Source organism: Haliaeetus albicilla, chromosome 10 (genome assembly GCF_947461875.1).
Source record: "Haliaeetus albicilla chromosome 10, bHalAlb1.1, whole genome shotgun sequence".
Classification (NCBI taxonomy): domain Eukaryota; kingdom Metazoa; phylum Chordata; class Aves; order Accipitriformes; family Accipitridae; genus Haliaeetus; species Haliaeetus albicilla.
Genome location: NC_091492.1, coordinates 396,926 through 423,363, shown reverse-complemented (window position 1 = coordinate 423,363; position 26,438 = coordinate 396,926). Strand labels below are relative to the sequence as shown.

The 26,438-nt window shown below is 49.3% G+C and overlaps 1 protein-coding gene across 3 annotated transcripts in view; it reads left to right on the top strand.

Moving 5' to 3' along the window:
- ZFHX3 (zinc finger homeobox 3) overlaps positions 1-26,438 on the top strand; it is a 665,450-nt gene that overhangs the window by 631,332 nt on the left and 7,680 nt on the right. For all 3 annotated transcript variants that reach the window (XM_069793179.1, XM_069793180.1, XM_069793182.1), the window contains 4 exons: positions 8,220-8,353; positions 8,561-8,761; positions 17,882-17,984; positions 19,378-24,834. In XM_069793179.1, coding sequence (XP_069649280.1) covers positions 8,220-8,353; positions 8,561-8,761; positions 17,882-17,984; positions 19,378-24,834 — 5,895 coding nt within the window. The remainder of the gene's footprint in view (positions 1-8,219; positions 8,354-8,560; positions 8,762-17,881; positions 17,985-19,377; positions 24,835-26,438) is intronic.

Sequence of the window (26,438 nt, the reverse complement as noted above, 5' to 3'; positions counted from 1 at the left end):
GCAGTGCTTCACAGGCGCTGACATTCTTATGTGACTCCTAAAATACTGTGTGGAGAGAAAAGGGCTGATGTTCCCTGTTTCTAGACGGGACCTGGTTGCTTTCTCTTTTTCCTCTCTCTCTGGCAGTGGGATTAAGCAGCTCCCAAGCTCCATTCAGTGCAGCCCCCTCGCACCGGAGCTGCCTCTGCCCTGCCTGCTTCCCTCTTTCTGCTCCGGAGTCGTCCACCTCCGTGCTGGAGAAGGGAGATGCTCTTTGCCTGATGGCTGAGCTTTAGAAATCATCTCATCATGACTAACGTGAGATTTATCACCAGTAAACCAGCAAGGAGGAAAGAAATCGTGGCTCTTCCCGACTCCATTTTTAAGGCAGGATGTAAATGATTAATATTCAACACATTGGTTTCCAGCTAAAGCCTGTGTCAGGCCAGGGTAGATCAGTATGAGACTTTTGAGATTTGGGGTGGGGCTTATATGTGTTTTCTTACTAGAGAGAAGCGCTTCATCTGCAGTGACCCAGCTATGAAAGAGACTTTCTTAATGCACTGTCAGTTGTATAGATGCAGAATATCAGATTTTTTTCCACAAAAACAAGAAACAAACTCTACTTAAAATATAGATTGAAATGAAATATTTCTAGAGGACTAGCCTGAAGGGCTTTTATTTTTTTTAATGATTTTTTTTTTTTTTAAATCCATGATGCTCACCTAACAGAGCAATTAGTGCAATGGAGCGTCCCTGATTCGAATCCGTGGTAGATTGCTATTAAAGGAGGTATTAATGGGCTGCCGAGAGCTGGGAAATTGTTGCAGAAAAGTGTGTTTATGGAGTATGGTGCTGGCAGGCATGATTTCAATCGGATTTGACATGTTTAACATAAATGTATACTGCACAGCTCCTGCAGTTTATGAATAATTCCTACAGGCCCACTGCCTTTCTAATTACTGAAATTGAAAAAAACAGGTCAGGCACATCCTCACGGAAATCTATTACTGCCCCTCCCCCTGCTGCCGCTTTTTTCTGTTTTTTTAATATATGGTGTTTGTTGAGCACTTAATGGCTGGGATATTCCGTAGACCAGAGTAAAGACGAGGGCAAGAGCGGGCTGGGAGGAAGGGGACGAAGGGCGCGATGGCGCAGCTCTTGAGCCTGGCTTCCGTGTGAAGGAAACCTAGGAGAGGGGACGGGAAGGCTGACTGTCATTCTGCTTTTTTCCTGAGGACTTACAAAGCACAAAAGGACCCTGGGCGCCAGCTCCAGCCCAGGAAAACAGCCAGGCCAGGTGCCCCTGTGCCAGGGCTTGCTGCGGAGGCTGGGCTGGGAGCGGGCCTGGCTCCCGGCAGCGTCCGCAGGAGCGCTGTGTCTGGGCTCTGTGGGGGCGAAGGGGAGGCGATGGCCCGGCGGCGGCTCTGGGGGACACCCCAAAGGCCCATTGGCCCTTCCCCGGGACACGCCGCGGGATCATCCCCGGCCGGAGCCGGCCGGCCGCGGGCGCTGTGCCGAGCTGCGGCCCCGGAGCATCCCCGGTTGCCCTGTGCACAGCGCACCGGCCTGGCTCTGCCAGGCTCGCCCGGTCCTGGCCCCCTCCGCGCCGGTGGGGCCGTTGAGCTCAGCCACGTGCTCGGTGCCTTCGATTCTTCCTCGTGGTCGGCCTGATCATTTTTATGGCTTTCTTGAACTCTATGCCTAATGAAGTGTGGCTACTTAAAAAATAAAAAGCTGCAAAATTACCAGTCTGGCCCAAGCGGAACAGTCGTTGACTTCTGGCTGGGAGAGGTGGTCCTGCATGCCCCCAAACCGGAGCTGGCCCTCCTTGCCTGCACGGCTCCCTGCCAGCTCTCAGCTGCCTTTTCCAGCTGCTAATCTTGAAAGCACGTGTGTGTTGTGTTCACCACAGTAAAACCCGGTTGCTCCCTCCCCAGCAGTGATAAGACATATACTAAAACCCGCCTGTGCGGCAGTCCCTGCTTTCTAGGGTGTCCGGGAGTGTGGAGGGGCCGTCTCGGTGGCACTGCTGGATGAATTGCTGTGCTGCAGCGGAGCCTGTCCGATGGCTGCTTTGCTGTTTGTTTTCAGATACTTTTCATGCATGTTCTTCAGCAAGCAGGTGTCTGCCGATGTCTCTGCAATCTCCACTCTCCATGTTCACGCTTTCCTCACCAGTAGTTTCTGCTCACCAGGTAGCTGTGTGCTGCCCGGCAGTGGTGGTGATCCCTTCTTGCTGGTTTTAAGGAGTTAGCAGAATTACTGTTGTATAGACCATCTCCCAAGCTCAACATATTGATTCAACAAATTAGTTGATACGGATTCTCGTGGTAGGTTAGTTGAAATACTTATTCAGTTGAATTGGACAGTAATATTCACACAGATTGATAGCTGGCTCAGGAACCATATGAAATAGGTATATATAAAAGGTTGTTGCTTGTTTCCTTTCAGCCACTTTGTAATTTAAAAAAACCAAGATTTCCTGTGGTTCTAAAGATAAAATCTTCTTGCTGGAAGAAAAGGTGCAGTGCTTTAGGGTACCACTTTGCAAAGGTGGGGTCACGCTGGGCACAAGATGGGATGACATTCTACATACCCCATCTTTCCTTCTGCCCTGCACAAGTCTCTGAGCAGCAAAGAGGGAGCTGTCGCTCCTGGGGCAGGGAAGCCTTCCGGCTTTGGTCCAGGCCTTTTCTTTCAGGTACATCAGCTGGAGCATTTTGCTACTCGAGCGCCAAGGTGAGCTTCTGCTGCGGTCGCTGCCACGTTTGTATCTGTGAGCACCTGGACCCTGGTCCCAGCATGCCGGCGTGGCAGGGCCGCCCGCGGCCGCGTTGCTCACCAGCTCTCCTGCTCCCTGGGTCAGAGTCGAGAATCCCGTAACCTTTGGGATTGAGCCGTAACTTCGTGCCGTTGATCTCTCGCCTGGTCTGTGTGGGTCATTTTCTCTCCCCCGGTGCCTTCGTTTTTGGTTCACAGCGCGGCGCCGTGTGAGAGCATTGTGCCGGGAGCAGCGCAGCTCCCGGCAGGTCCCAGGCCCTCCTTCAGGAGTCGACAGGAGATGAGCTGATCTGCAGGGCTGCGGGGAAGACCTGCCTCCAAGTGCCCCTTGTGCTGCCTGGCATCTCACCACGACGTTTTCTGGGTGCTCTGTGTTTGTATAGAGCATGGCCGAAAAGTCTGGTGGCGGTTGGGGCTTCTGGGTACTGTAATATGAATATTTAATAGTAATTCAGTTGTTCGTACTCACTGCAGGCTGGAAGGTATGACACAGCATTAGAAAAATAAATTATTTGACCATTTTCAGGGCCACATTTCTGAAAGGCAGCAATAAAGGTCTGGGTACAAAAGTGTGCTTGCAAATCTCTGTGTAGTTAGTTCTGTCTATCATACGGTCACGTTATTTATCAAATACAGAGTTGAAAAAATACTGTAGAGTAACAGGCAATATACAGGCCTGTTAGTATGGCTACAACATCTTATTAGAATGAATGGTACCTTCAGGGAACAAGGAATGTAAACAGACAGTGTTTCAGAAAGAAACATTCAACCATATATTATTAAGACAGGAGGTAGCAAACGGGCAGCACTGTAGCAGTGCTGTACACCCAGGTGCCCTGTTGGGGTGACCTGAGCAGGGCTCTGGCCGCTTTTGTGTCACTGCAGTCTCTCGGTGGAGTTACTTTCTCAGACTTACTCTTGCCGTATTAATACAAATTGTGTTGCGTGTTTCTGTGGGGTAGCAACTGTCCACCAGAGAGGCTGAGACTGAAACTTTTTGTGCCGTTATTCTGGGCTCCTGAGCTGCTGTTAATGGAACTGCACAGGTAGGTCTGGACCACAGGACCTGGCCTTGCCCATCGCCCGCGGTGAAGGCTGCGTGAGCATGAAAACAGCTCAAACAGTCTGCTCCAGACTCGGGGTCTGGGGAGGAAAACCGCAGCCACTTTAAGGATGCTCCTCTGCGAGACCGATGCAGGGGTGATGGCTGCCATCGTGGGCATTTCCAGCTGCAGGACTGTGCAGGCACGGCAGGCAGGTCAGTCTGGTCCAAGGGCTCGTGATGCTGAGTAATTGCTCCAAGAAAACGTCAGGGGAGGTTTGAGGAGGGAGGCACCACCAAATATGGAATTTCATTTTCCATCGGACAGTGAAAACACAGTTCCCTGGTCCCACTGAAAACTTTTTCCCAGGCTGGCTGCTGAACTTAGTAGGAAGGGAGTTTTTTCAGTAGGCTGGGGGCGGGGAGGGTGTTGTTTTTTAAATCAATGGAGATAGCAGAAACCCCACTGTAAATTTCTAGGGCAAGTGGCAAGCTGGTTTACGGAATGCAGGGAGATGAGAACCTCTGGCTTACGGAAAGCAGCATGAATTAATAATCATTTAATTGGCTTCTCCATTATGTTGCTGGGTTGGGAGATGGAAGTTTAGATGAAGGGGCTGTCAGTGGTACTTTAGCTAAAAGAATCTGATGGCTGGGAGGCGGGGTGGCAACTCCCTTCCCACCAGGATGGAGAGCAGGCAGCTTTGGGAACCCTTGCCGGTTTTGCCTCTGGACCTAGCAAAGGAAAGGATCCCCACTTCCAAGGAAGTGTCCCATCTCACTTCTGAATTAATGCCTGGGAGCATTTCTCCTCCTCCTCTGCAAAGCAGAAGCTGCCGAGGAAGAAGGAGAAGACAAGTAGGTCTCCAAGAAGTGCTGTGGTGGGGCAGTGCGCCTGCAGCAGCGCAGGCCCATTGCACTTGGCTTTTGGGTACATTTGTTGAGAAACGCAGATTTTTCTCTAAGGTCGGCAAACCTGAACTAAATCCATTTAAAGAGTCAAAATAGTAAAAATACTGAGTGATGCATAGCCGTATGTCATACTTCAAACCCAGATTCCTTTTTCTTTCCTGCAAGGCCTGGACCTCTAAGCGTGGTGTTGGACATGGTGAGAGCACAGGCGTTGTGCTCCACCTTCTCTGGTGCCAAGCTGCCATTCGGGGCTGAGGCCCTTTTGACATTTTCAGCCAAGGACATTTTGTCCCATCCACTCCGTGCAGACACGAAGGTCCCACGCAGCTGCCAGGAAGCTCTGCAGGCAGGTGCCGAGCTGTGTGTCCTCATTTCTCCAGGCAGAAGAGAGTTTTTAATTCCTCTGATCTGTGATGTGGACTGAATGTGTCACTTCATGTGTTTGGCTGTTTATCAACAATAAACTTCGGTCTCGGTGTTAAAATTCCCACTTGAGCTGTCAACTCAAAAAATAATACTTAGAACAAATGTTCCGTATGCGTTTTTTAGAACCCTGCAACAAACCAGTTACTCTGGGGTCTGGACAATCATTAATAGTTCAGGTTTTGAAGGATTAAAGTTATGGGTTGGATCAAGTGCATTTAATAAAATTGGCCACTTTGGAGGTGGTAAGTAAAAGTAAATTTTAATGACCTTTTAATTTTCCCTAATTCTAAGCAGGCTGCTTCGCAGTAGAAAGGAAATAAGAAAATACCCTGTCGTGACTCCAGAGGTTACAGCTAGTGTTCGCTACGGGGTCATTGACAGTTGGGTTGCTGAATTTAGTCACTGCATCTGAAAACATCACATTGGTGAGCTGCTAGAAGCGGTGCACAGTGAAGTCCGTGTCAGAGGGTGAGGACCAGGGGCTCCCTGAGCTGCTCATGCCTCGCTGTGCCAGTGCAGATCCTACCACTGGTGGGGGCATCAGGGGTTTTGAAAGTGTCCAGAGCTCACGCTGTAGGAGCACGCCTGGGTTCATTAATGCAGTTTTGTAGGTATTTCATGGGTCTCACTCTGTTGCCAAAGCTGAAAGCATCATCCCTTGTTTGGAAAGGTAACCCATATACACGAGCAGAGGTTTCTCCAGTCATCCCTTTTCCTCCCTTGCGTCCCCTGACCCTCTCCCTGGGCTGGCAGTGCCAGCACGGCTGACTGCAGCACTTGCCAGTAGTTTTGCAGAGCAGATGACACCCAAAGATCTGAAGCGGTGGTTTGACAGATACAGAGCCCAGAGAGACCCTGCCCAGACCACCCAGGAGACACAATCGCCATCTGGGGCAGAGAAGTCTAAGGGGACCCGAAGCTGTGGCTGGCATTGTCATCCCAGACCGGTGCAGGGCTGGAGCAGAGCTCGCACGGCTGCGTGACCGCACTGCCAGCCCTGGGGTCTCTGGACGCCGGTCGCGACGCCTGACTGCCTGATTGGGGCTGACGCTTCAATGTCCAAGGTCACACCGAGGAGTGGACTATGTCAACAGCAATTAGCCTCCTTCTCAGGGCCACTTAGATCACACAAGGCTCGGGCAGGGCATTTTAAGGCAGGGTGGTCCTTCGCCCACCACGATGCTGGCTCTCGGTGGTGGTCTCTGCCTCCCCAAACCCACTGGCAGGATTGCTTTCCTCAGCAGAGGAGCTGCAGGTGGGTCCGCAGTGGTGCCGTGGTTCTCACGCTCCAAGTGGATTTTATTAGTAGGAAGTAAGGAAGGCCAGCTTTGGTCCTGTAGACGTCTTTAATGACTTTCCAGGTCTGAACCCCAGGGAGGGTCGTGGGTTCAAGCTAGTGGACTGACCTGAGCAGCAGTCCGCCGTTCTGCGCAGGGGCCAGAGCGGGGTCTGTGTGAGTGTCCGTGTGTCGGCACTGACACCGCAGACTTGTTTTACACAAAGAAACTCTAGGTTTGGACGTTTTCATGGAGTTGGCAGCACAGTGGGGTCCTGTGGTTTTGGTTTCAGATACAGCCAGGACTTTACATCCGTGCATGGAGGTGGTTGTATAACCAGCCAGGGCTGAAATAAGAGGCATGCGGCAGGGCAGCACTACAGGGAAGGAAATTGCCCCTAAGCAGGCTTTGGCACGGCCAAGTCTACCAGGAGAAATTCAGTAGTACCAGAGCTCCTCTGATCCCTGCCTCCCTCTGGCAGCATTGTTATCTATTTGCAAAACCTATTTTCCCGCTCCTGGAAGTCATTTTGCCTCTATTTAACTGAATGCTTAGAGGTGGGGTCTGGCAGGGAAGGCAGTTATAAATGGGGATTGTATTTCTTACTGTGATGTGGTACCTTTCAAAATATAGCTTATGCCAGTGAATGGAAGGATCTTTGAGAAGGAAGCAGTTTGCCTGGATATTACTCTGACGGCATCTTCTGAAACAAGGAGCGGATACCAGAGGGTTCACAAAGAGAATGAGACAAGGGGAAGAGTATGGGGGGACCGGTCTAAGAATGCTACAGTGCCTTGTTAATCGGCAGTCGATCCATCATATTAAATATCCAGCTGTCATATATTACCTTTCAAGTGAAAATGAATAACTCCCATTAAGGGCGAAATGGGTTTGAAGTCGATTCGAGACAGATTAAAGTACTGTTATGAATGTGTGTTCGGGGAGGAGGAGACGGGGGCTGTGTATAATATACTTGTCCTTACAGTTTTTAAATAATAGATGTCCCACAAATTTATGTACTGCAGGCTGCCAGGGTTCGGGGGAGGGGTAAAGGTCAGGGATGTGCTTCTCGGAGTGCCACAACTTGCAGAGTGTTTTGCTGTTGACTTCTGGGCTCATTTGCCTTTTTCTGTTTTGCTGAAATAAAATCGCCTTTCCTCAGCTTGTTACAGCGTGAGAACATCCGCATCCCATCCCAGCACTGGCTGTAGCCTGGGCCACTGCCATCGTGAGCATTTTGGAGGTACCACTTGCTGGGGAGTACCCTCAGATGTCCGCTCTTCCCTGAGGCTGAGCTGGCCGGTGCTGCCCTGGCAGTGTGCCGCTGCTTCCAGCCCAGCGTGCAAGTCAGTTGGGTTGAAGGCCACAGCTTCCAGCCGTCTCCAAGGGAAATGTATTCTAGAGGGTTCATATGCAAAACGTCCCAGGTGAGCTAGGAGTACGAGTTCTGCTTTGTTGAGTCAGCCAGCTGCTCGTGGAGGTGACGCATTGGCCTTCACGTCTGGCCAAGCATTTGTGTGTCCGATGTAAACACAGGACAAGACTGTCCTGTACCTAACAGGTTGTAAGCAGCCAACAGAAATAGCTGAGATTGCTTCTAACTATAAATGACACTATTAAAGATAATCAAGAAAACTTTTTTTGGCCAGGCGTGCTTTGTAGGATGTAAGTTGGTCCACAGACTCGTCCTCCTCCAAGTCCTTGCTATGTTTCAAGCAACAGCAGCAAATGGAAATACGGTCTTCGTCCAACTTAAGCCGCTTTGGGGATGTCCTGATAGAAATCTCTTTTTGTTGCAGCACCAGCCAGCCAGGCAGAGAAGGAGCTGACAGAGCCTCCAGCATCTTCTAAACGAATATCGTTTCCCAGCAGCTCTGAGTCGCCTCTCTCCTTTAAGTGGTCAAAAACTTCAGAGGAGACCAAATCAGAGCAGGTAAGGAAGAAGAACCCAGCTTTTTGTGCATCTACAAGCAGGTAATTTGTTTCATACGTGCCAAAAGCAAAGAATAAAATAGGAGAAGGAGGATGAAAGGCGGTAACTGGTGGTAGGAGAAGGCATCAAATTATTAAAGTCTAGCTGTAAGGAAAGAGGAAAGCAGCAGCTGTAACAATTGTGTGATTCATTTGTCTTGCTCTGCAGATGTATCAGTGTCCATATTGCAAGTACAGTAACACAGACGTGAATCGGCTGCGGGTGCACGCGATGACCCAGCACTCAGTGCAGCCCATGCTCCGCTGCCCACTCTGCCAGGACATGCTGAACAACAAGATCCATTTGCAGCTGCACCTCACCCATCTGCACAGTGTGTCACCTGACTGTGTCGAGAAACTCATCATGACGGTAAGTGGCTGCGTACTCAAGCATGTCTGCTGCCTTCCTAGCGAAGATGAAGAGTAACGGGATGGCCTGACCTGGACGGGCTGACTTTGCTGTAGTGGGCAGCTCCTTCATCTGTCAGGGCTCTGTCATCTAGGTTTTCCCCATCCCTGTAGGTTTTGTCTGCAGAGACTATCTTCTCCGTGCCTGACCACTGTGGAAACTGGCAGTGTTTCAGTGTTGAGTAATTTCCCTGTGAAGAGATTAGAATAAATATGATTTCCTTTAACTACTGAGGTCATTGCCTGGGATCGCATTTGCACAGAAGCTTCTGGGAGATGCAGTAGCTGATGTACTGTGCTGCTTCTGTTGCAGAGAAAAAGTGCTGTGTGTTGATGAGCACTTCCCAAGGACAGCCAGGGTGATTAAGGTAACATTACAGGAAATTAGATAACAGGTTTCTGCTTAAAATATGATTTTAAGAACCAACAGAGTAACTTCCCTTGGCGGTCTCATCTTGTGGAGGGGAGACAGTCCTATTGTGCAGCCCATGTTCTGCGCTTAGTTCACTTAATGAGGATCATTGTTATGGTTGTATGAGATAAGTTGGATCTGTTACTTCTGTGAGGAGTCGCTCCATCCAAAATTACAATGCTTTTGTTGCGTAACAATTCCCTTTTTTCAGAGTAACCTGAACAAGGGATACACTGCAGTTGGCCCAAGGGAGGCGGAACCTTATTATGGGACTGTTGAATACTAGACCTACTGTTTCAAGTGCTGTTTTTAAAATGTTTGGAAATGCCTGGTTTTAAATTAAAATTTAAGCACAGGCATTTAAAATCCTCTGAAGTAGGAAGTTTGCCACTGAAGCATGGAGTGTGAGTTTGCTAGGTAAAGTTAACTGTCTTCATGTAGAGCTCAAACTTGTAACAACTCCACTTCTCGAGCTGTTTGTCAGACAGCATTGTGCCTGTGTATGGGTTATGATTGCTACTGCTTGTGCCGCTTCTGATGGGGAGAAGATTGTGGTTCAGCACAAGTGTTTTTGCACCAGGCTCCTGTTCTGCCCTGCATCCTTGTTTCAGCACCTAGCATGGGAATCCTTCTCCAACACCATCTCCAAGGAATCGAAATTCATCTAACTTCAGAGCTAGTGCTTGGTGAGGAGTAGCAAATTAACAGCACAGTGTTCAGGTTCTCATTTGTGAGACCTGGGTTTGTGCTCTGGCTTGCTTTATCCCAGAGCCGCTGACCCAGAGTCCCTCTCTGCTGCTGGCATACGCGTGGAGTTGTGTGTGCAGCTCCCAGACCCCTTCTCCAGGACTTGTACGTGCTCTCGTGGTGCAGAAATGCTCATAAAGGCTTACCCCACTCTCCAGCACTCAGGCACTTGCTTCAGTAAATAACATTTTGAGTCCCAGAATGTTTCTTTCATGAATTCCCTTTTCATAGGTTTCACATGAGTGCGCGTTTCCATTTGCTAGTGTCAGTTTAAGATACAGGTAGAATTAATAAGGCACATTTTCAAAAACCCTTCTAAATTCACAAATGGGATGTATTGTCAGATTTCTACACTGTTATTTCTTTGGTATAATCTTCAAGGCAAGGTTGTGTCTGCATTTAAGAACTTGTCACCAAGTATATAAAATAAGTGTTTATTTTGATTCCTGTCAGTTCTTTCTCTTTGTGATTTTTTTTCTTGCACCCCATTTCTGCTTGTTTTCTCCCTTCTTTGCCGATTCCTGACAATGGACACGGATAATATCATGTTTGTCGTAATACTCGTGTTATCAGCTCCCCTCCTTTGATGTTGTCTGAGCAAGCATGTGCAGCGTTGCCCAGCTTTCCTCTTATAGTTCCCTCATCTTCTCTTTCAATCACCCTTCCAGTCCTCTTGTGGCTCCTTCTCAAATGCCTTTATGCTTTTTATCTTCCTGCTTTGCTTTACCAGCTACCTGTCCTCTCACTTTTCTGCCCTCTCTCTCAGCCCTGTTGGGCTCCGCAGGAGCCAAAGATGTGTCCTGCACCCCAGCAGGCTGCGAAGGCTCGTGGTGGCCACCGTTGGACCAATGCTCCCCACCGCCTGCAAGAACCGTGTGTGCCCCGAGTAGGCACCACATTGTAAATAAAACCCATTAAAAATCCAGCCAGGCTGACTGGCCCTGGCCCTCTCTGAGTAACAGAATATAGAGAGGTAGGGAAGAAGAGCACCAGCCGTTCACTAACCCTGTGAAGCTGGCCGTGCTCGCAGGCTCTAGCAGGGGGTAGCTCTGCTCTGCCGACCACTTGTGCACCTGGGTCAGGGAACTGTCCCATCACAAAGACCTCGGTCTCTGCGACCTGCATCTGTTTTGATTGATGGTGCTTGAGTGTGTAAATAACCTTCTGAGGACTTGAACGAATCTTGTTAACTTCTAACTAAATTGATGGAAGGCATTTTGACCTTAGAAGAGCAGTGAGCAGAAGCTGAGCCCCTTTCTTGCGCCAGCCAGTGCAACCAGTTTGCTAAGGGTATCTGTTACGCTGACGTGAAATGGTTCGTTTCTGAGTTGGGCCGTTGGCAGAACGCGCAGTCTGGAACGGGTGCAGTTGGGCTGGTCCATCCTCTCAGCCTGGGCAGATCTGTGTCCTCCAGGATACAGGGAGACTGGCAGAAGGCACTTTTTAAGGAGCTCAGGGCACCCCGCAGAGGACATGGCCAAAGCAACTGCAGTACTGTGGAGAACAGCCCCTTAGGTGAGCGCATCTGCTGTGCTGGAGCAGGGCCTTGTCCTTCTGCTGCAGAGCACAGGTCTTCTGCTGAGAACCGTGGAGACTGGCGTAGCCATGAAGCTCGTCCTCTTGCTCGTTTCTGGTTTTTCCACCTTGCCATTGCCCCTGGCCCTGGGCAGCTGTTTCCTTTGGTACCCAGAGATGTGTCTGGGGAGGAAGACGGCCTCTCCTGCTTCAAGTCAAATAGCATGTGGGCCAAGAAAGCGGTTCTTTTTTGTATTAAATGACATATTTTGAGAAGTCAGGATGGCTTGTGGAGAACGTGGCAGCATCAAAGGTTGCCAATTTTGCTCATTGTAGCTAAGATTCCCGTCTCAGTCTGACACGTGAATCAGGTCTTGGTGCCACTGTGAGGGAATTGCAGTCCAGTAACTGGGAGCCAGGTCCCTTTCGACATAGTGTCTTTGCGCTTGGCGTTTGGAGGAGGCTCCAGTTAATAATACCTTATCAGACGCCTTTCAGGAACCTGCAGTGTCTAATATGTCTGTTGCCATAGTAACGGCTGCTTGCTTGTGCTCAGCATCTCAGAGCTGGCTGTTCCGTGCCTCGTCCTTTTCATATCAGCGAGCAGCCGGGCTGGCTGTCCCACGGGACACCCGGGTCCTCCCCGCCAGCCCAGGCATGGGACGGGGGGCTGGCGGGGCGGCAGCCACAGGGTGAGGGGAGCAGAGCTCGCACCACGTCCCCGCACGGCGGGGCGGCCGGGGAAGCCCCCGCGGGGCAGGGGCAGGGGCAGGGGCTCCCGCCGTCGTCCCGGTCTCCTGCGGCTTCCCTTCCATGGGGCTGGTGCGCCAAGGTGGCCGAGTTCATTTTACGTGGCGTTTCAGCCTCTCTAAGCGGGTCTAATCGCCATCTTTCCACATAACAGCCTCTTTGCTAATCTTGGGCCTGCACCGCTTCAGCAGAGAGCCCCTTAATGAGGGTGAAGTGCAGTTCGCCTGCACAGTCGATTGACAAGACTGATGGGCTCAAGCCAGGAGAAGGGACGGCTTCCCGAGAGCCTCCGGGAGCGGGGAGCTCTCCCTCCTCCCGCGGCCGGCTTTATCCTTCTGCACATTCCTCTCCCGTCATTTCTGTTGTCAGTTTTCTCTTCCTCGGTTTAGGGTGTCTTCCCAGTGTTTCAGCCGTCTTTCCATCTTTTTCTTTTCTCCCTTGCTCTAAGAGTAATTCTTGCCCGTCCCTGCCATCCTCACTTCTCCCTCTCGCTATCTTTACATTTTTTCCCTCTTTCCTATTGTCTTTTCTTATTGCTCTCTCCCTTCTGCTGTCATTCAATTTTTCTCTCTCCCTCCTTCTCGCCCCCTCTCACTCCCCCCTTTCCCTCTCACTCTGTGTCTCATTCTCCATCTCGGATGAAGGTAATGAAAATAATCGGGCTTCATTAATTCTGAGCCCTGTGAGATGATAGCCATTTGGAGCCATGTTTGCCAATTAGATGGTCTAAATTAGAAGTGACCTTGGTATACTGCCATCGCTTTGCCTCTCTGAGTCTAATGAAGCTTTTCACTCCAGCACCCTCTCTCTCTCTTTGTAATGGAAATTACCTCCTTTGTCTGGTTGGGAACCTTGCATTGCATGTGTATTTCCCCCTGGTTGCATGGACATAGGGATAGTAATGTATCTCTCCTCAGACCCCTTCTAGAGATTTTCTTTTCAAAGCCGCATGATTTCAGCATTTGGGGGCATTTACGAAGGAACTGCATAGGCTGTCCACACGTTTGGTCACTTGGTCCAGAGGAAAGTCAGAGCAGGCTGATCCAGTGCACAAGGGGAGCTGGCTATTCACGCTATCCAAGATTAATTTTTTGGACGTGCCAGGAATATGCTTGTGTCATGCTGCCGGGGCCAGAGCGGGAGGGGTGTTGCAGCTCTGAGCCTCCAGTCCACGCTGATAAGCGGCTCTGCAGTTCATCGTCTTAATAGTGGCAGGAGCCACGCTTGTCACTGCTGTAGGTTGTCACCAGTGAGGAGTGGACCCGCAGGTTGTTCTCCAGACTGGTGACAGGGCTGTAGGTGTCAGGGCCTGTGCAGTCTGCTGAGGATACTCATGGGGCAGGGAGGCAGGAGACATGGCCTGTCAGCCCTTGGGTTTTTTGTAACAGCCACTCGCTGGACCACGTTGTCTATAGAAATGGCCATTGAATTGGGGTGCCCATGCATGTCAGTGGATCTTGTCATCATGACGAAATTTATCTTCTTAAGGGGATCTGAATTTCATCCAAAAGGGAGGGTCCTTGGAAGCAGAGGGACTTGTCCCAACAACTTCCCATCTTCTAAGGCAGATAATTGGCTTCTCTGCAGTCTGCTCTAGAGGGAAGTTCTCTGGCCGGCGTTCCCATCTCCGCTACAGACCACAGGGGAGATGTTTCAAAGTGGGGCGCAGGAGGGGCTGCCACAGTCTCTGGCCGAAACTTCCCCCTCCTTCGCTCCTTACCCAGGCAAGTTCCCTGTCCCACTTGGGCGGACGGGGATGGAGACGGGGCAGTCAGAGCAAAGGGTGCGCCCTGAGCGCCTGCCTCAGCATCGGGGGTTTTCTTGGAGACAGTGACTCTAGTCATCGAAGTACCGATAAACAGAACCTGATCCACGTATTGGTATCCGAATGCTGAGCTGTCAGAAAGAGTGGGTAGGAGTGAGCTGCCAATTCCTCCCCACCTCCTGGTTTCATTTGGACAGAAAGGTCAAGAGCAACAGGGGTCGAGGGGACCGTTTGCTTCTGTGTGGTAACGTTGGAAGAGCGACCTACAGGAGACCTTGGACACAGGGGCGGCGGGGGGACGGGCGCTCTCGGGGCTGTGCACAGAGGTGGATCTGGTGTGAGAGTGGTGTTTCCAAGCTGGAAGTCTTTGCTGGCAGCTTGTGGGCTAGAAGATCACGGCTGCAGCTGTGAAGGGGACACAGTTTAATGTCAGACAGAGCAAAACAAGTACAGAAGAAGGAAAGGGAGAAGACAAATCACATTTGTTGGACTTACCTCTGTAGGGTTGTTTTTTAATAATGATTCACATTGACTGACTTGTTGCCAATGTGAAACAGTTGGTGTTGGAAACATTTAAACTGGGAGGTAGAGGTATTGAGCAGAGCTGAGGATGGATGCCAGGATTACATGCCAGGTATTGCCTGCTCAGGCGAGAGGGAGGTAGAGAGCATTTAACAAGAGCACACGCTAACACGGGCTGTGCTCGAGATAAACACGTTCCTCTCTATCACCAGAACAGTTAATGCCATTTAAATACAACTGAAGTACAAAATGCTGTGTCGTAGAGCACCGCTCCTTGTTTACCTGTCGGGTGGCCGTGGCCTAGTAAACCTTCCTGCCCCCTTGGTACTCTCACTACTTGTTTATAATAAAAGCAGCTGCAACATGCAAGGCATTTTCTGCACGTACAAGGAAATGGTATATCCTCGGACAGGTTTGCAGTGTAAAAGGACAGGTAGTTCAAAATGGGCAGTCTGGAATTCAGTGTAAATGCAAAATAATTTGAGACGTGCAGCCTATTTTCACTATTTGTATCTTTGCTACCTGCTCAGGGGTGGTGCTTGGGGATGAAGAGACAGAGTAGTCCTGCCCTGGAAAATGGCATAGGAAACGGACAGCACTTTCAGAAGAAGCCTGAATGGTGCTAAACAGGTAGAGGACTGAAGTGGGTCCCATTGCTGAAGGAAGACCAGTGCCTTATTTTCAAGGTTTTGCTTCCCAGGGCCATCCCTGTGTGGCTGCCTGGGCTGCCTGCAGTTGCCCTACATCCGTATCCAGAATTTCTAGTTTCCTGCACTTTTTTTCCAAGCTTTTTTCTGTTTGCCTTTTGGATTTTTGTGCCTGTAGCAATTTAATGTACCACAGCCTTTTTTTTTTTCCTCCCCCCCTTTTTTTTCTTCTTTTTTTTTATTGTGGAGGGAGGGGTAGAAGTAGGGTGAGAACTGTGGCTATGGAGGTGCAGGTAGATAAAGGTAATTACTTAAACACATATAGGGCAGGACTTACTGGTTTGGAGACCCAGATTAAGATGCAGAGGAGCATGTGAGGTTGATGATTATATTTCGGGGAGAGTTAATTGACGGAAGGTGAAGGCAGACAAAGAACCGCTGCTTACTGCCTTCTTGAATCCCAATCAGGAATTATGATTAAAGACGCGGCGAGACAACAGAGGCCTGATGAATTGGTGTCTTTTTTTTTTCTTTTTTGCCGTCATTCACACTTGATTGACTTCAACCTTTCAAGTGCAAAAGTCTCTCTTTTCCATTATTATTCATAGCCATCTGAGTTTTTCTAATTAAAGTGTATGAAAACAATTACTGATCCGTCGTACTGAGTGTGGTAGTGGGGATGGCTGCCTTACTGTAATGCGTATAAAAAGCCCACAGTTTTCTATAATGATGTGCAGCTGAGGTGTTAGATAATTTTATTCTTTTTCTACTCTGTTGGGGTTTTTTTTAATTTCTCATGATTTATTTTTCATAATTCCTAAAGATCCTAGGAGAGCGTTCTCCCTGCTGATAAAGCTGAGAGGGATGGCTCCTTCTTGCCTTTCCTCCTCAGCATCCCTGCTCGTCCCCCTCCTCCGAGCCTGGCTACCGGGAATTAACCAGTGACCTTTCACGTCTCCCGACCCACCACCCACAGCCGTCAGATACTCCTGCTTAGAGTAAAAGGTGGAATGAATTTGGTGTGCTCAGCTTCCCTCCTGGTGATTTATCAGTGCCAGCTGCCTTTCCTGCAGATGTCTGTGAGACCCAGCGCTCACCTCCGTGCACCAGCCATCCCAGTAAAGGGAGGGAGCTCAGCATCGCTCCCCAGTGCGGTTCAGAGGTCTGCAGCCACTCATATGCGAACATTTGATTCTGAGGTTTTTCATGGACTGTTTTTGCTTCCATTCGCTTAGCGAAGCCAAGGTCTAGTCTATGTTTGCTTGGATTTGACATGTGTGTAGATAAGGAAGATTTCATGTCCTGCACATAGGTTTACCTTCAGCTTCGCCACAGATTTGCTAATATCTCGTGCAGTTCAGTGGGAGCCTTGTGGTCCTTGACTTCGCAGAAAGCAAGGTAACACTGCATGCAGATAACAGCCTCACTCACTCACTCTCTTCTGAAATCCAAGGTTCAAATGCCCTCTTAGTATCTGACAGAAGGACAGAGGGACTTGTTTTGCTAGGAAACAGACCTGTCTAGGAGTGTTTATGTATGCCTCACTTTCCCAGCAGTCAGAGGCTGGGAGCAGAAGCGCCACGAGCATTGCAAGTCAGTGTTGGTTTCTGTACCTTCAAGTGCAGTACACCACGGCCCTGGTGAATGGGAAATGCTCCCTGAGTGTCAGTGGGGTGAAGCATGCACCTGCTCGGAGGTGTAGAGGTGTCTTCACTTGCCGCAGGCATCTAACCAGTGCTGGCAGCCATGCACTGGAATACGGCACGGACTGTGACGTTGTTACGGGTCTGTTTTTCCAGTTGCTGCTCTGGGGAGAAAGGCTGTGGGGCAGCTTTTCAGGTGGTGTGAGATACTGGCTCTGGATGTTCAGAAGGGTATTCGTTGTCCTGTGTCTGACGCCAGCCATGCGCAAACTGCTAGTGAGGTAGTTTGTATGTTCTGTGTGACTGGATACACCCTAAGGAACACAGTTTTGCGGAAAAACATGAGCTTATGCATTTGACTCTTTCAAAGAGCATCTCTAGTTGAAGCACGCAAACTCTCCAGCTCTTTAAAAATGTTGGTGTTCAAGCACCGCATTGGTTCTGATGGTGCAGGTTCTAGACAAACACTTGAAGAGAGGCGAAGGGAACACATCAGTCAGAGCAAGGAAAGGGTTACCAAAAGCTTTTCTTTTTGCAGACAATTTGCTATCTTTTTAGTCTTTCCTTATTCATCCTTTCCTTTGTCACCTCTCTCCTTATTTGTACTTTTCTTTCTCATGCCCCTCCTTTTCCTGCATCGATACACTTTGAAAACAGTGCTGCAATGCTCCCTAGTTCAAGATTACAGTGTACTTTACGAGGTATGATTTAATTAGGGGCCTTATTATGTTTTCAGCAGCTTAAGGTGGGCCTTTCAACTTATCTACTTAATTGGTTGCACAAGAAGTTTCACAGCCCATGACAAAACATTGTCAGTGATCAAAGTCTGAATTCTACATAAAGGAAAAATATTAATAATAAGATTATTCTTCAAGTGTGCACTGCTAATTATGTCCAGAATGTAACTGTAGAAACACTTTTGACTGATGTGAGCTTTGTCTAATAAATATGAGTCTTCACTGAGCTATGAAAAGTGACGCCTCTGACTTTACAATATTGGTGTCTAATTTTGCCACTGAAGATGTTTAAAATATTTTCCTGTGTTTTTCTTCTCCCCACATCCTTTCCTCCCTGTCTCCAGGTGACAACACCTGAGGTGATGATGCCCAGCAGCATGTTTCTCCCAGCAGCCACTCCAGAGAAAGATGGGAACTCCACCACAGAGGAGCTGGGGAAGCAGCCTGGTGAGTGTGGGTCAGTGAGGTCCACGGGTCCCGCCACTCCCCCAGCTCCATCACCTGGTCAGGGACTGTGTCTGGGACATCTCCGCCCTGGTGAGCTCCATGTGCCCAGCTGTGCCCTGAGAACCACAGTAGTCGGACAGTGCCCAGCAGGGCCGTCTCCCTTCATCAGTGCCACAAACAGGCTGGTGCCCGGGGTGTCCCCATGGCAGGGCAGAGCAGGGCAGCTCAGAGCTGAGGAGCACAGCTCACCACCATGGCGATTCACGTGGAAATGGTGTTGCATCCTTGCAAGGGAGAAGACCAGATGTGAGCGGTGAAAAGCAGAGGTGGTGGAGGGCTGAGGGGATCAGTAGAGAAGTGCCAAAGATTACAGCTGCTGGCCGCAGACTGTGCTAACACCTCTGCTGTCATTGCTCTGCTGCCATCATAGCTCAAGTACGGATGCTGGGCATATGGTTTGGGGAGCTTTGAGCTGCTGTGGTCCTTATCTGGCTCAAATTTCCTCAGCCTATTTCATTGCCGGTCTGTGTTATGAAGGCATGGCTGTAAATCCATGGCTATTTAGTCCTGGCTTTGTTGTGTGATGTGAGAAGATCATAAGAACATTGTTCTGCATGGGCAGAAGTGTCTGATCTCAAGCCTGGCAGGGAAGCAACGCCGGTCTTCCTTCTGTGCCCCCATTGAAGGTCTGTAAGGAATCTGGGGATGAAGACAGCCGTCGTTACCTTTCAGGCAGGCAGCCTCAAAGCAGTGATGCTGGTGGGGCAGCACTGGCACAGCCAGGGTAGCTAATGTTGCCCTGGGCAACGGGATCCCTTTTTTGGCCCCTAGCCATATCACGCTGTCTTTTGCAGCAGGACTGTGCTCTTAGACCCTGGAAAAGTGGCAACGCACTGAGTGCTTGTTCCTTCTTCTCCCGTCCTCCCTCAAACAGCACCCTTTGAGCTGCTGCCAGCAGGACCTGAATTTCATTCCTGTTTTTTCTAGCTTTGATAGGACCAAGACTCAAATACTACCTTCTTAGTGGAAAATAGGCAGGACATCAAAGAAAAACAGCAAAACAGACAGGTGGCTGAATGGCCTTCACTTAAAAGGAAGAATTAAAGGTGATAAATGCACTAAGGGAATATGTGTGTGTGTGTGTGTGTGTGTGAATAATTTCCAGATATTCAAAGTGGGCAAGAAAGCAAATTCTGTAGGTTTATGCAATGGGCCATGATGAGGGTAATGGGCTGGTATTAAAATAAATGAATGAAGATAGAGGAGAAATGTTAGAAATACTTATCATCCTGCAGAGAAAAAAACAAAGACGTATTAGGGACAAAAAGAGGGTGTTGATCCACCCTTGTGTGCTGGTGTATTTTTCAGGTTTGCTCTAATTTTGTTTTCGCAGAGATCTCTGAGGACTCGGGAAAGAGTCTTTTGCCATCAGAAAGTGCAGAGCACAGCGGAGATCCCAAGCCTGTTCCGGCCGATCAGAGCTCTGCCAGGGAGGACTCCGGCTTCCTCTGCTGGAAGAAGGGCTGCAACCAGGTGTTCAAGAGCTCGGCAGCCCTGCAGACACACTTCAATGAAGTTCACGCAAAGCGGCCTCAACTGCCGGTATCCGATCGCCACGTCTACAAGTACCGTTGTAACCAGTGCAGCCTGGCGTTCAAAACCATTGAGAAGCTGCAGCTCCATTCCCAGTACCACGTCATCCGGGCAGCCACGATGTGCTGCCTCTGCCAGCGCAGCTTCCGAACCTTCCAGGCCCTGAAGAAGCACCTGGAAACCAGCCATCTGGAGCTGAGCGAGGCTGACATTCAGCAGCTGTATGGTGGTCTCTTGGTCAACGGGGACCTCCTCGCTATGGGCGATCCTTCACTTGCAGAAGACCACACTATAATAGTCGAGGAAGATAAGGAGGAGGAGAGCGACTTGGAAGACAAGCAGAGCCCAACAGGTAGCGATTCGGGGTCGGTACAAGAGGACTCTGGCTCAGAACCAAAAAGGGCCTTACCCTTCAGGAAAGGCCCTAACTTCACTATGGAGAAATTCCTAGATCCGTCTCGCCCTTACAAGTGCACAGTCTGCAAGGAGTCTTTCACGCAAAAGAACATTCTCCTGGTCCATTACAATTCAGTTTCTCATCTGCATAAACTGAAAAGAGCCCTCCAGGAGTCTGCTACTGGGCAGCCCGAGCCTACCAGCAGCCCAGACAACAAACCTTTTAAGTGTAACACCTGCAACGTGGCCTACAGTCAAAGCTCAACCTTGGAGATCCACATGAGGTCTGTCCTGCACCAAACCAAGGCTCGCGCTGCCAAGCTGGAGGCGGCTGGGGGCAGCGGCAGTAGTAACGGAGCTGGCAACAGCAGCAGCAGCAGTCTCTCTTTGGGTTCATCCACGCCAAGTCCAGTGAGCACTAGCAACAGTAATACTTTTACAACCACCAACACAAGTAATTCGGGCACAACTCCCATTCCCAGCCTGCTCAACCAGGTATCCAGCGACAATGTGGGAATTCCTCCTTTAGGTAACCCTGTAAGCACTAATATCTCCTCCCCTTCGGAGCCCAAAGAGGTAAACCGAAAGAAGCTGGCAGACATGATTGCATCCAGGCAACAGCAACAGCAGCAACAGCAGCAGCAGCAGCAGCAGCAACAAGCTCAAACCTTGGCACAGGCACAGGCCCAAGTCCAGGCCCATCTGCAACAAGAACTGCAGCAGCAAGCTGCTCTCCTGCAGTCTCAGCTGTTCAACCCAGCACTTTTGCCGCACTTTCCGATGACCACTGAGACCCTTCTGCAGCTTCAGCAACAGCAGCATCTTTTGTTTCCTTTCTACATCCCCAGTGCTGAGTTCCAGCTCAATCCAGAAGTTAGTTTGCCTGTCACCAGTGGTGCGCTGACATTGACTGGTACAGGTCCAAGTTTGCTGGAGGACCTGAAGGCTCAAGTTCAGCTCCCTCAGCAGAGCCATCCACAGCTCTTACAGCAGCAGCAAGGTCAGCTGTCCTTGTCACAACCTCACTCCGTCCTTATACAGCAGAGCCAGCACCCCGAGAAGAAGAATAAATCTGTAGTGAAGGAGAAAGAAAAAGAAACCCCACGGGAAAGGGAAAGTGCAGAGAGGGGAGACAATAATGTAGCATCTAAGGAGTCTCTGCCTGATAACTTAAAGCCCAAAGAGAAGAAGGACTTTGTACCAGGCAGTAGTTCAGAACCCTCCTTACTGCCTCCGCGTATTGCCTCTGACGCGAGAGGGAATGCCACAAAAGCCTTGCTGGAAAACTTTGGCTTTGAGCTTGTCATTCAGTACAACGAGAACAAGCAGAAGGTGCAGAAGAAAAATGGGAAGACAGAGCAAGGTGAGAACTTGGAAAAGCTTGAATGTGATACATGCGGCAAGTTCTTTTCGAACATCCTCATCCTGAAGAGCCACCAAGAGCATGTTCACCAACATTACTTTCCCTTTAAGCAGTTAGAGAGATTTGCCAAACAATATAGAGAACACTATGACAAACTGTACCCGCTACGGCCTCAGACCCCAGAGCCACCACCACCTCCTCCACCGCCCCCACCTCCTCTCCCTCCAGCACCTCCTCAGCCAGCTTCTACTCCTACCATTCCTACTTCTGCCCCACCGATTACCTCTCCTACAATCGCACCAGCCCAGCCGTCTGTGCCACTCACCCAGCTCTCCATGCCAATGGAGCTCCCCATCTTTTCACCACTTATGATGCAAACCATGCCACTACAAACGTTACCTGCTCAGCTGCCACCCCAGCTGGGTCCCGTAGACCCTCTGCCTGCCGACTTGGCCCAGTTGTACCAGCATCAGCTCAACCCTAGCCTTCTCCAGCAGCAGCAGAACAAGAGGCCGCGGACACGGATCACCGACGACCAACTCAGAGTCCTTCGGCAGTATTTTGATATTAACAATTCCCCAAGTGAGGAACAGATCAAAGAGATGGCGGACAAATCTGGATTGCCTCAGAAAGTGATCAAGCACTGGTTCAGAAACACTCTTTTCAAAGAACGCCAGCGCAACAAGGATTCCCCATACAACTTCAGTAATCCTCCCATTACCAGCCTGGAAGAACTGAAGATAGACTCACGTCCTCCTTCTCCAGAACCTCAAAAGCAGGAGTACTGGGGAAGCAAGCGGTCCTCCCGGACACGCTTTACTGACTACCAACTCAGAGTCCTGCAGGATTTCTTTGATGCCAATGCTTATCCAAAGGATGATGAATTTGAGCAGCTTTCAAACTTGCTGAACCTCCCAACGCGTGTTATAGTGGTGTGGTTCCAGAATGCCCGTCAAAAAGCTAGGAAAAACTATGAGAATCAGGGAGAAGGCAAAGATGGGGAACGACGGGAGCTTACAAATGACAGGTATATTAGAACAAGCAACTTGAACTACCAATGCAAAAAGTGCAGTCTAGTCTTTCAGCGCATTTTTGATCTCATTAAACACCAGAAAAAGCTTTGTTACAAAGATGAGGATGAGGATGGACAGGATGATAGCCAGAATGAAGACTCTATGGATGCAATGGAGCTCTTGACTCCAACCAGTTCCTCCTGCAGCACACCAATGCCCTCACAAGCTTACAGCACACCTACGTCTTCAGCCAACGCAACCTCCTCAGCTTTTCTGCAGCTCACAGCAGAGGCAGATGATTCCTCCACCTATAGTTCTAAAGTAGAAGCTACAGATGAGAAACCAAAGCAGTCCGAACCTCCAAGTACACAGCAAAACCAAACTCAAGAGAAGCAAGTGCAACCAAAGCAAGAGTCTCAGCAGCAACAGGACCAAGGAGAACAAAAGTCAAGTTCAGCACACCAAAAGATTACACAGTTATCCTCCCCCTCCTCATTGCAGCAGCCACCTCCCCCTCCTCAGCCCCCTCAGTGCTCCTTGTCACAGTCAAGCCCAAGTCCGTCTCAGCTCTCACATCTCTCCCTCAAACCCATTCACACATCCACCCCTCAACAGCTGGCAAACCTACCTCCTCAGCTAATCCCATACCAGTGTGACCAGTGTAAGCTGGCATTTCCTTCCTTTGAGCATTGGCAGGAGCATCAGCAGCTTCATTTTCTGAGTGCACAGAACCAGTTTATCCACCCCCCATTCCTGGACAGAACGCTGGATATGCCGTTCATGCTTTTTGATCCCAGTAATCCACTACTTGCGAGCCAGCTGCTATCTGGAACATTACCACAGATTCCAGCAAGCTCAGCCACTTCACCGTCAACTCCAACATCCACAATGAATACACTGAAGAGAAAGCTGGAGGAAAAGGCCAGTGCAAGCCCTGGAGAAAATGACAGTGGGACTGGAGGAGAGGAACCGCAAAGGGATAAACGTCTAAGGACAACCATTACCCCAGAGCAGCTGGAAATTCTTTATCAGAAATACTTGCTCGACTCCAACCCAACACGGAAAATGTTGGATCACATTGCACATGAAGTGGGCTTGAAGAAACGCGTGGTGCAAGTTTGGTTTCAGAACACCCGTGCACGGGAAAGGAAGGGGCAGTTCAGAGCTGTAGGGCCCGCCCAAGCCCATAGACGGTGTCCCTTCTGCCGAGCTCTTTTTAAAGCAAAGACAGCTCTTGAAGCTCATATCCGATCCCGTCACTGGCATGAGGCCAAGAGAGCTGGATACAACTTGACACTGTCTGCTATGCTCTTAGATTGTGATGGGGGACTCCAAATGAAGGGAGACATCTTTGATGGAGCAAGCTTTTCCCACATGCCACCAACTAGCAGTGATGGACAGAGTGTTCCTCTCTCCCCAGTGAACAAGAGCATGGAACTGTCACCTCGAACTCTGCTGAGTCCATCCTCCATTAAGGTGGAAGGGATAGAAGACTTCGAGAGTCCCTCCATGTCCTCGGTCAATCTGAGCTTTGACCAAACAAAGCTGGACAACGATGACTGCTCTTCTGTCAACACTGCAATCACAGACACTACAACAGGAGATGAAGGAAATGCAGACAACGACAGTGCAACAGGGATTGTAACCGAAACCAAATCAGCATCAGGACCCAGTGAAGGTCTGACAAAAGCTGCCATGATAGCAATGTCTGAATATGAAGATCGGCTGTCTTCTGGCCTGGTCAGCCCAGCTCCCAGCTTTTACAGCAAAGAGTACGATAATGAAGGTACTGTGGACTATAGCGAAACATCCAGCCTTGCAGACCCCTGCTCACCCAGCCCTGGTGCAAGTGGTTCAGCCAGCAAGTCTGGAGAGAGCGGGGATCGGCCCGGACAGAAACGCTTTCGCACTCAGATGACTAATCTCCAGCTAAAAGTTCTTAAGTCATGCTTTAATGACTACAGGACACCTACCATGCTGGAGTGTGAGGTCCTGGGCAATGACATTGGACTGCCAAAGAGAGTTGTTCAGGTCTGGTTCCAGAATGCTAGGGCAAAGGAGAAGAAGTCCAAACTCAGCATGGCCAAGCATTTTGGTATAAACCAAACAAGTTACGAGGGACCCAAAACAGAGTGCACTTTGTGTGGCATCAAGTACAGCGCTCGACTGTCTGTACGTGACCATATCTTCTCTCAACAGCATATCTCCAAAGTTAAAGAAACCATTGGAAGCCAGTTGGATAAGGAAAAGGAGTATTTTGACCCAGCTACTGTACGTCAGTTGATGGCTCAGCAGGAGCTGGACCGGATCAAAAAAGCCAATGAGGTTCTTGGTCTGGCAGCTCAACAGCAGGGCATGTTTGATAACACCCCTCTGCAAGCTCTTAACCTTCCTGCTGCATACCCAGCACTACAGGGCATCCCTCCAGTCTTGCTCCCAGGCCTCAACAGCCCATCCTTACCAGGCTTCACCCCATCCAACACAGGTGGGTATGGATATCATCACACTGCTCAGAGACACAGCTTAACTTGATGCATCTTTAGCACAAGCGGATGTTCCCTTGAGAATGACTGATAATAGGATATCCAGCCCTTTAGTTGAGCATGTTTACTTGACAGCAAATAAGCAATAGGTATTTTATCTTTAGTTCCTAAACTCGGGTTTTCTAGCAAAGTCTGAAATAGAGCAAGATCTAGACATGCTGCGTATCTCTGTTCCATTAGCACAGACTAAAAATTCTGAAGCATTTCCAAGGAAGTGGAAAATAGAGGATTTATCAAATGGAACAGGAAAAGGACTAATGTGCTGAATGCGTTGTTCATTATACCTTTCCTTTTGTTACTAAATTCAGTTTATGTAGTGCTATCCCAATTTTTCAATAATTCTGAACTGTTTCTAGGGGAAAGTGTGATGTGCATGACAGCACTGGTGACAGAAACCTGGAGCATCTTTAGGTAATGTGCTTATGGTGACCTCCAGGACAAATCCCGATGCAGCTGTGCATTGGATTTTGAGCACTGCCTGGGCACAACCCGAAAGTACCTTCTCAACAAACAACAGTGTAGTTGTGGGACAAATCTACTTTGTATTTTAATAAGGTTTTTCTTAACAACACTACATAAAAATGAAATTTGGCACAGTCCTTTAGGTGGCCTAATCCCAGATATTGGACTTTGTTTTTTGAGGATGCTCCTTTCCCTTGTACCTGGTGGACAGATGGAAGGTGTAAGATGTGCAGAAACACTGGCAGTGGACAATACTGCTCAGTAGACTAGCAGTGACCTAGAAACTTGATCCAAGGGCCTTATTTCACCCCTGCAGCATCCGTGGCATCCCAGAGACATGCCTGTGTCTGAGTTGCCACTCGTGACAGAGTAATTGATGTTCTCTAGGAGACTTGCTTTCACTTGGCAGACTTCTCTGTTTACTTCTGATGATCCCTCTTCAAGTTGACTTTCACCGGGGCTGCTGTATGTTTACAGAGATATCCCGACAACTGATTCCAGTGTCTTGTCTCAGCAGCAGGCTGAGACTGTCTCAGGTTGGACAGCCCATGACACCGTAACGCCTGGTATGGTTACACCATATGCCTTGTGTGCACCATATGTGCACCTTTGTTTTCTACACTGTGGCAATACAGGTCTTCCGCTATTAGGCAGTGTCCAGAAACAATAACTTTCTCTTGTTGTACTGAACTAATTGAATAATAATGAGTTCTAATCCACGGCGTGAAGCCTAAATAGGATCTGAGCATCTTCCTGGCTTGTTATTCGGAAACTGGAGTGCTGTCAGTCTCCAAAAAGACTTTCTGATGCTTTTATTCAGCAGGCTGACTCTGAAGTTCCTTTTTCAACAGATTGAAAAACTCAGTGCACGTGCTGCCAGGTAACATGGTTGTGTCATGTTAATAAAATTGCCATCTTCTTTCATCATCCAGGAGGTAAATCTGTGGATAAGCAAATCAAAGTCTTAGACAAAAGGACAGTAGCTGGTGTGAGCAGCTATGTGGAACTTGAACAGCTCTTCTGATATTCGCAAGGGGGACTGAGTGCAGAGCTGCTCGCTGTAAATCACATCACTAGCGCCTGA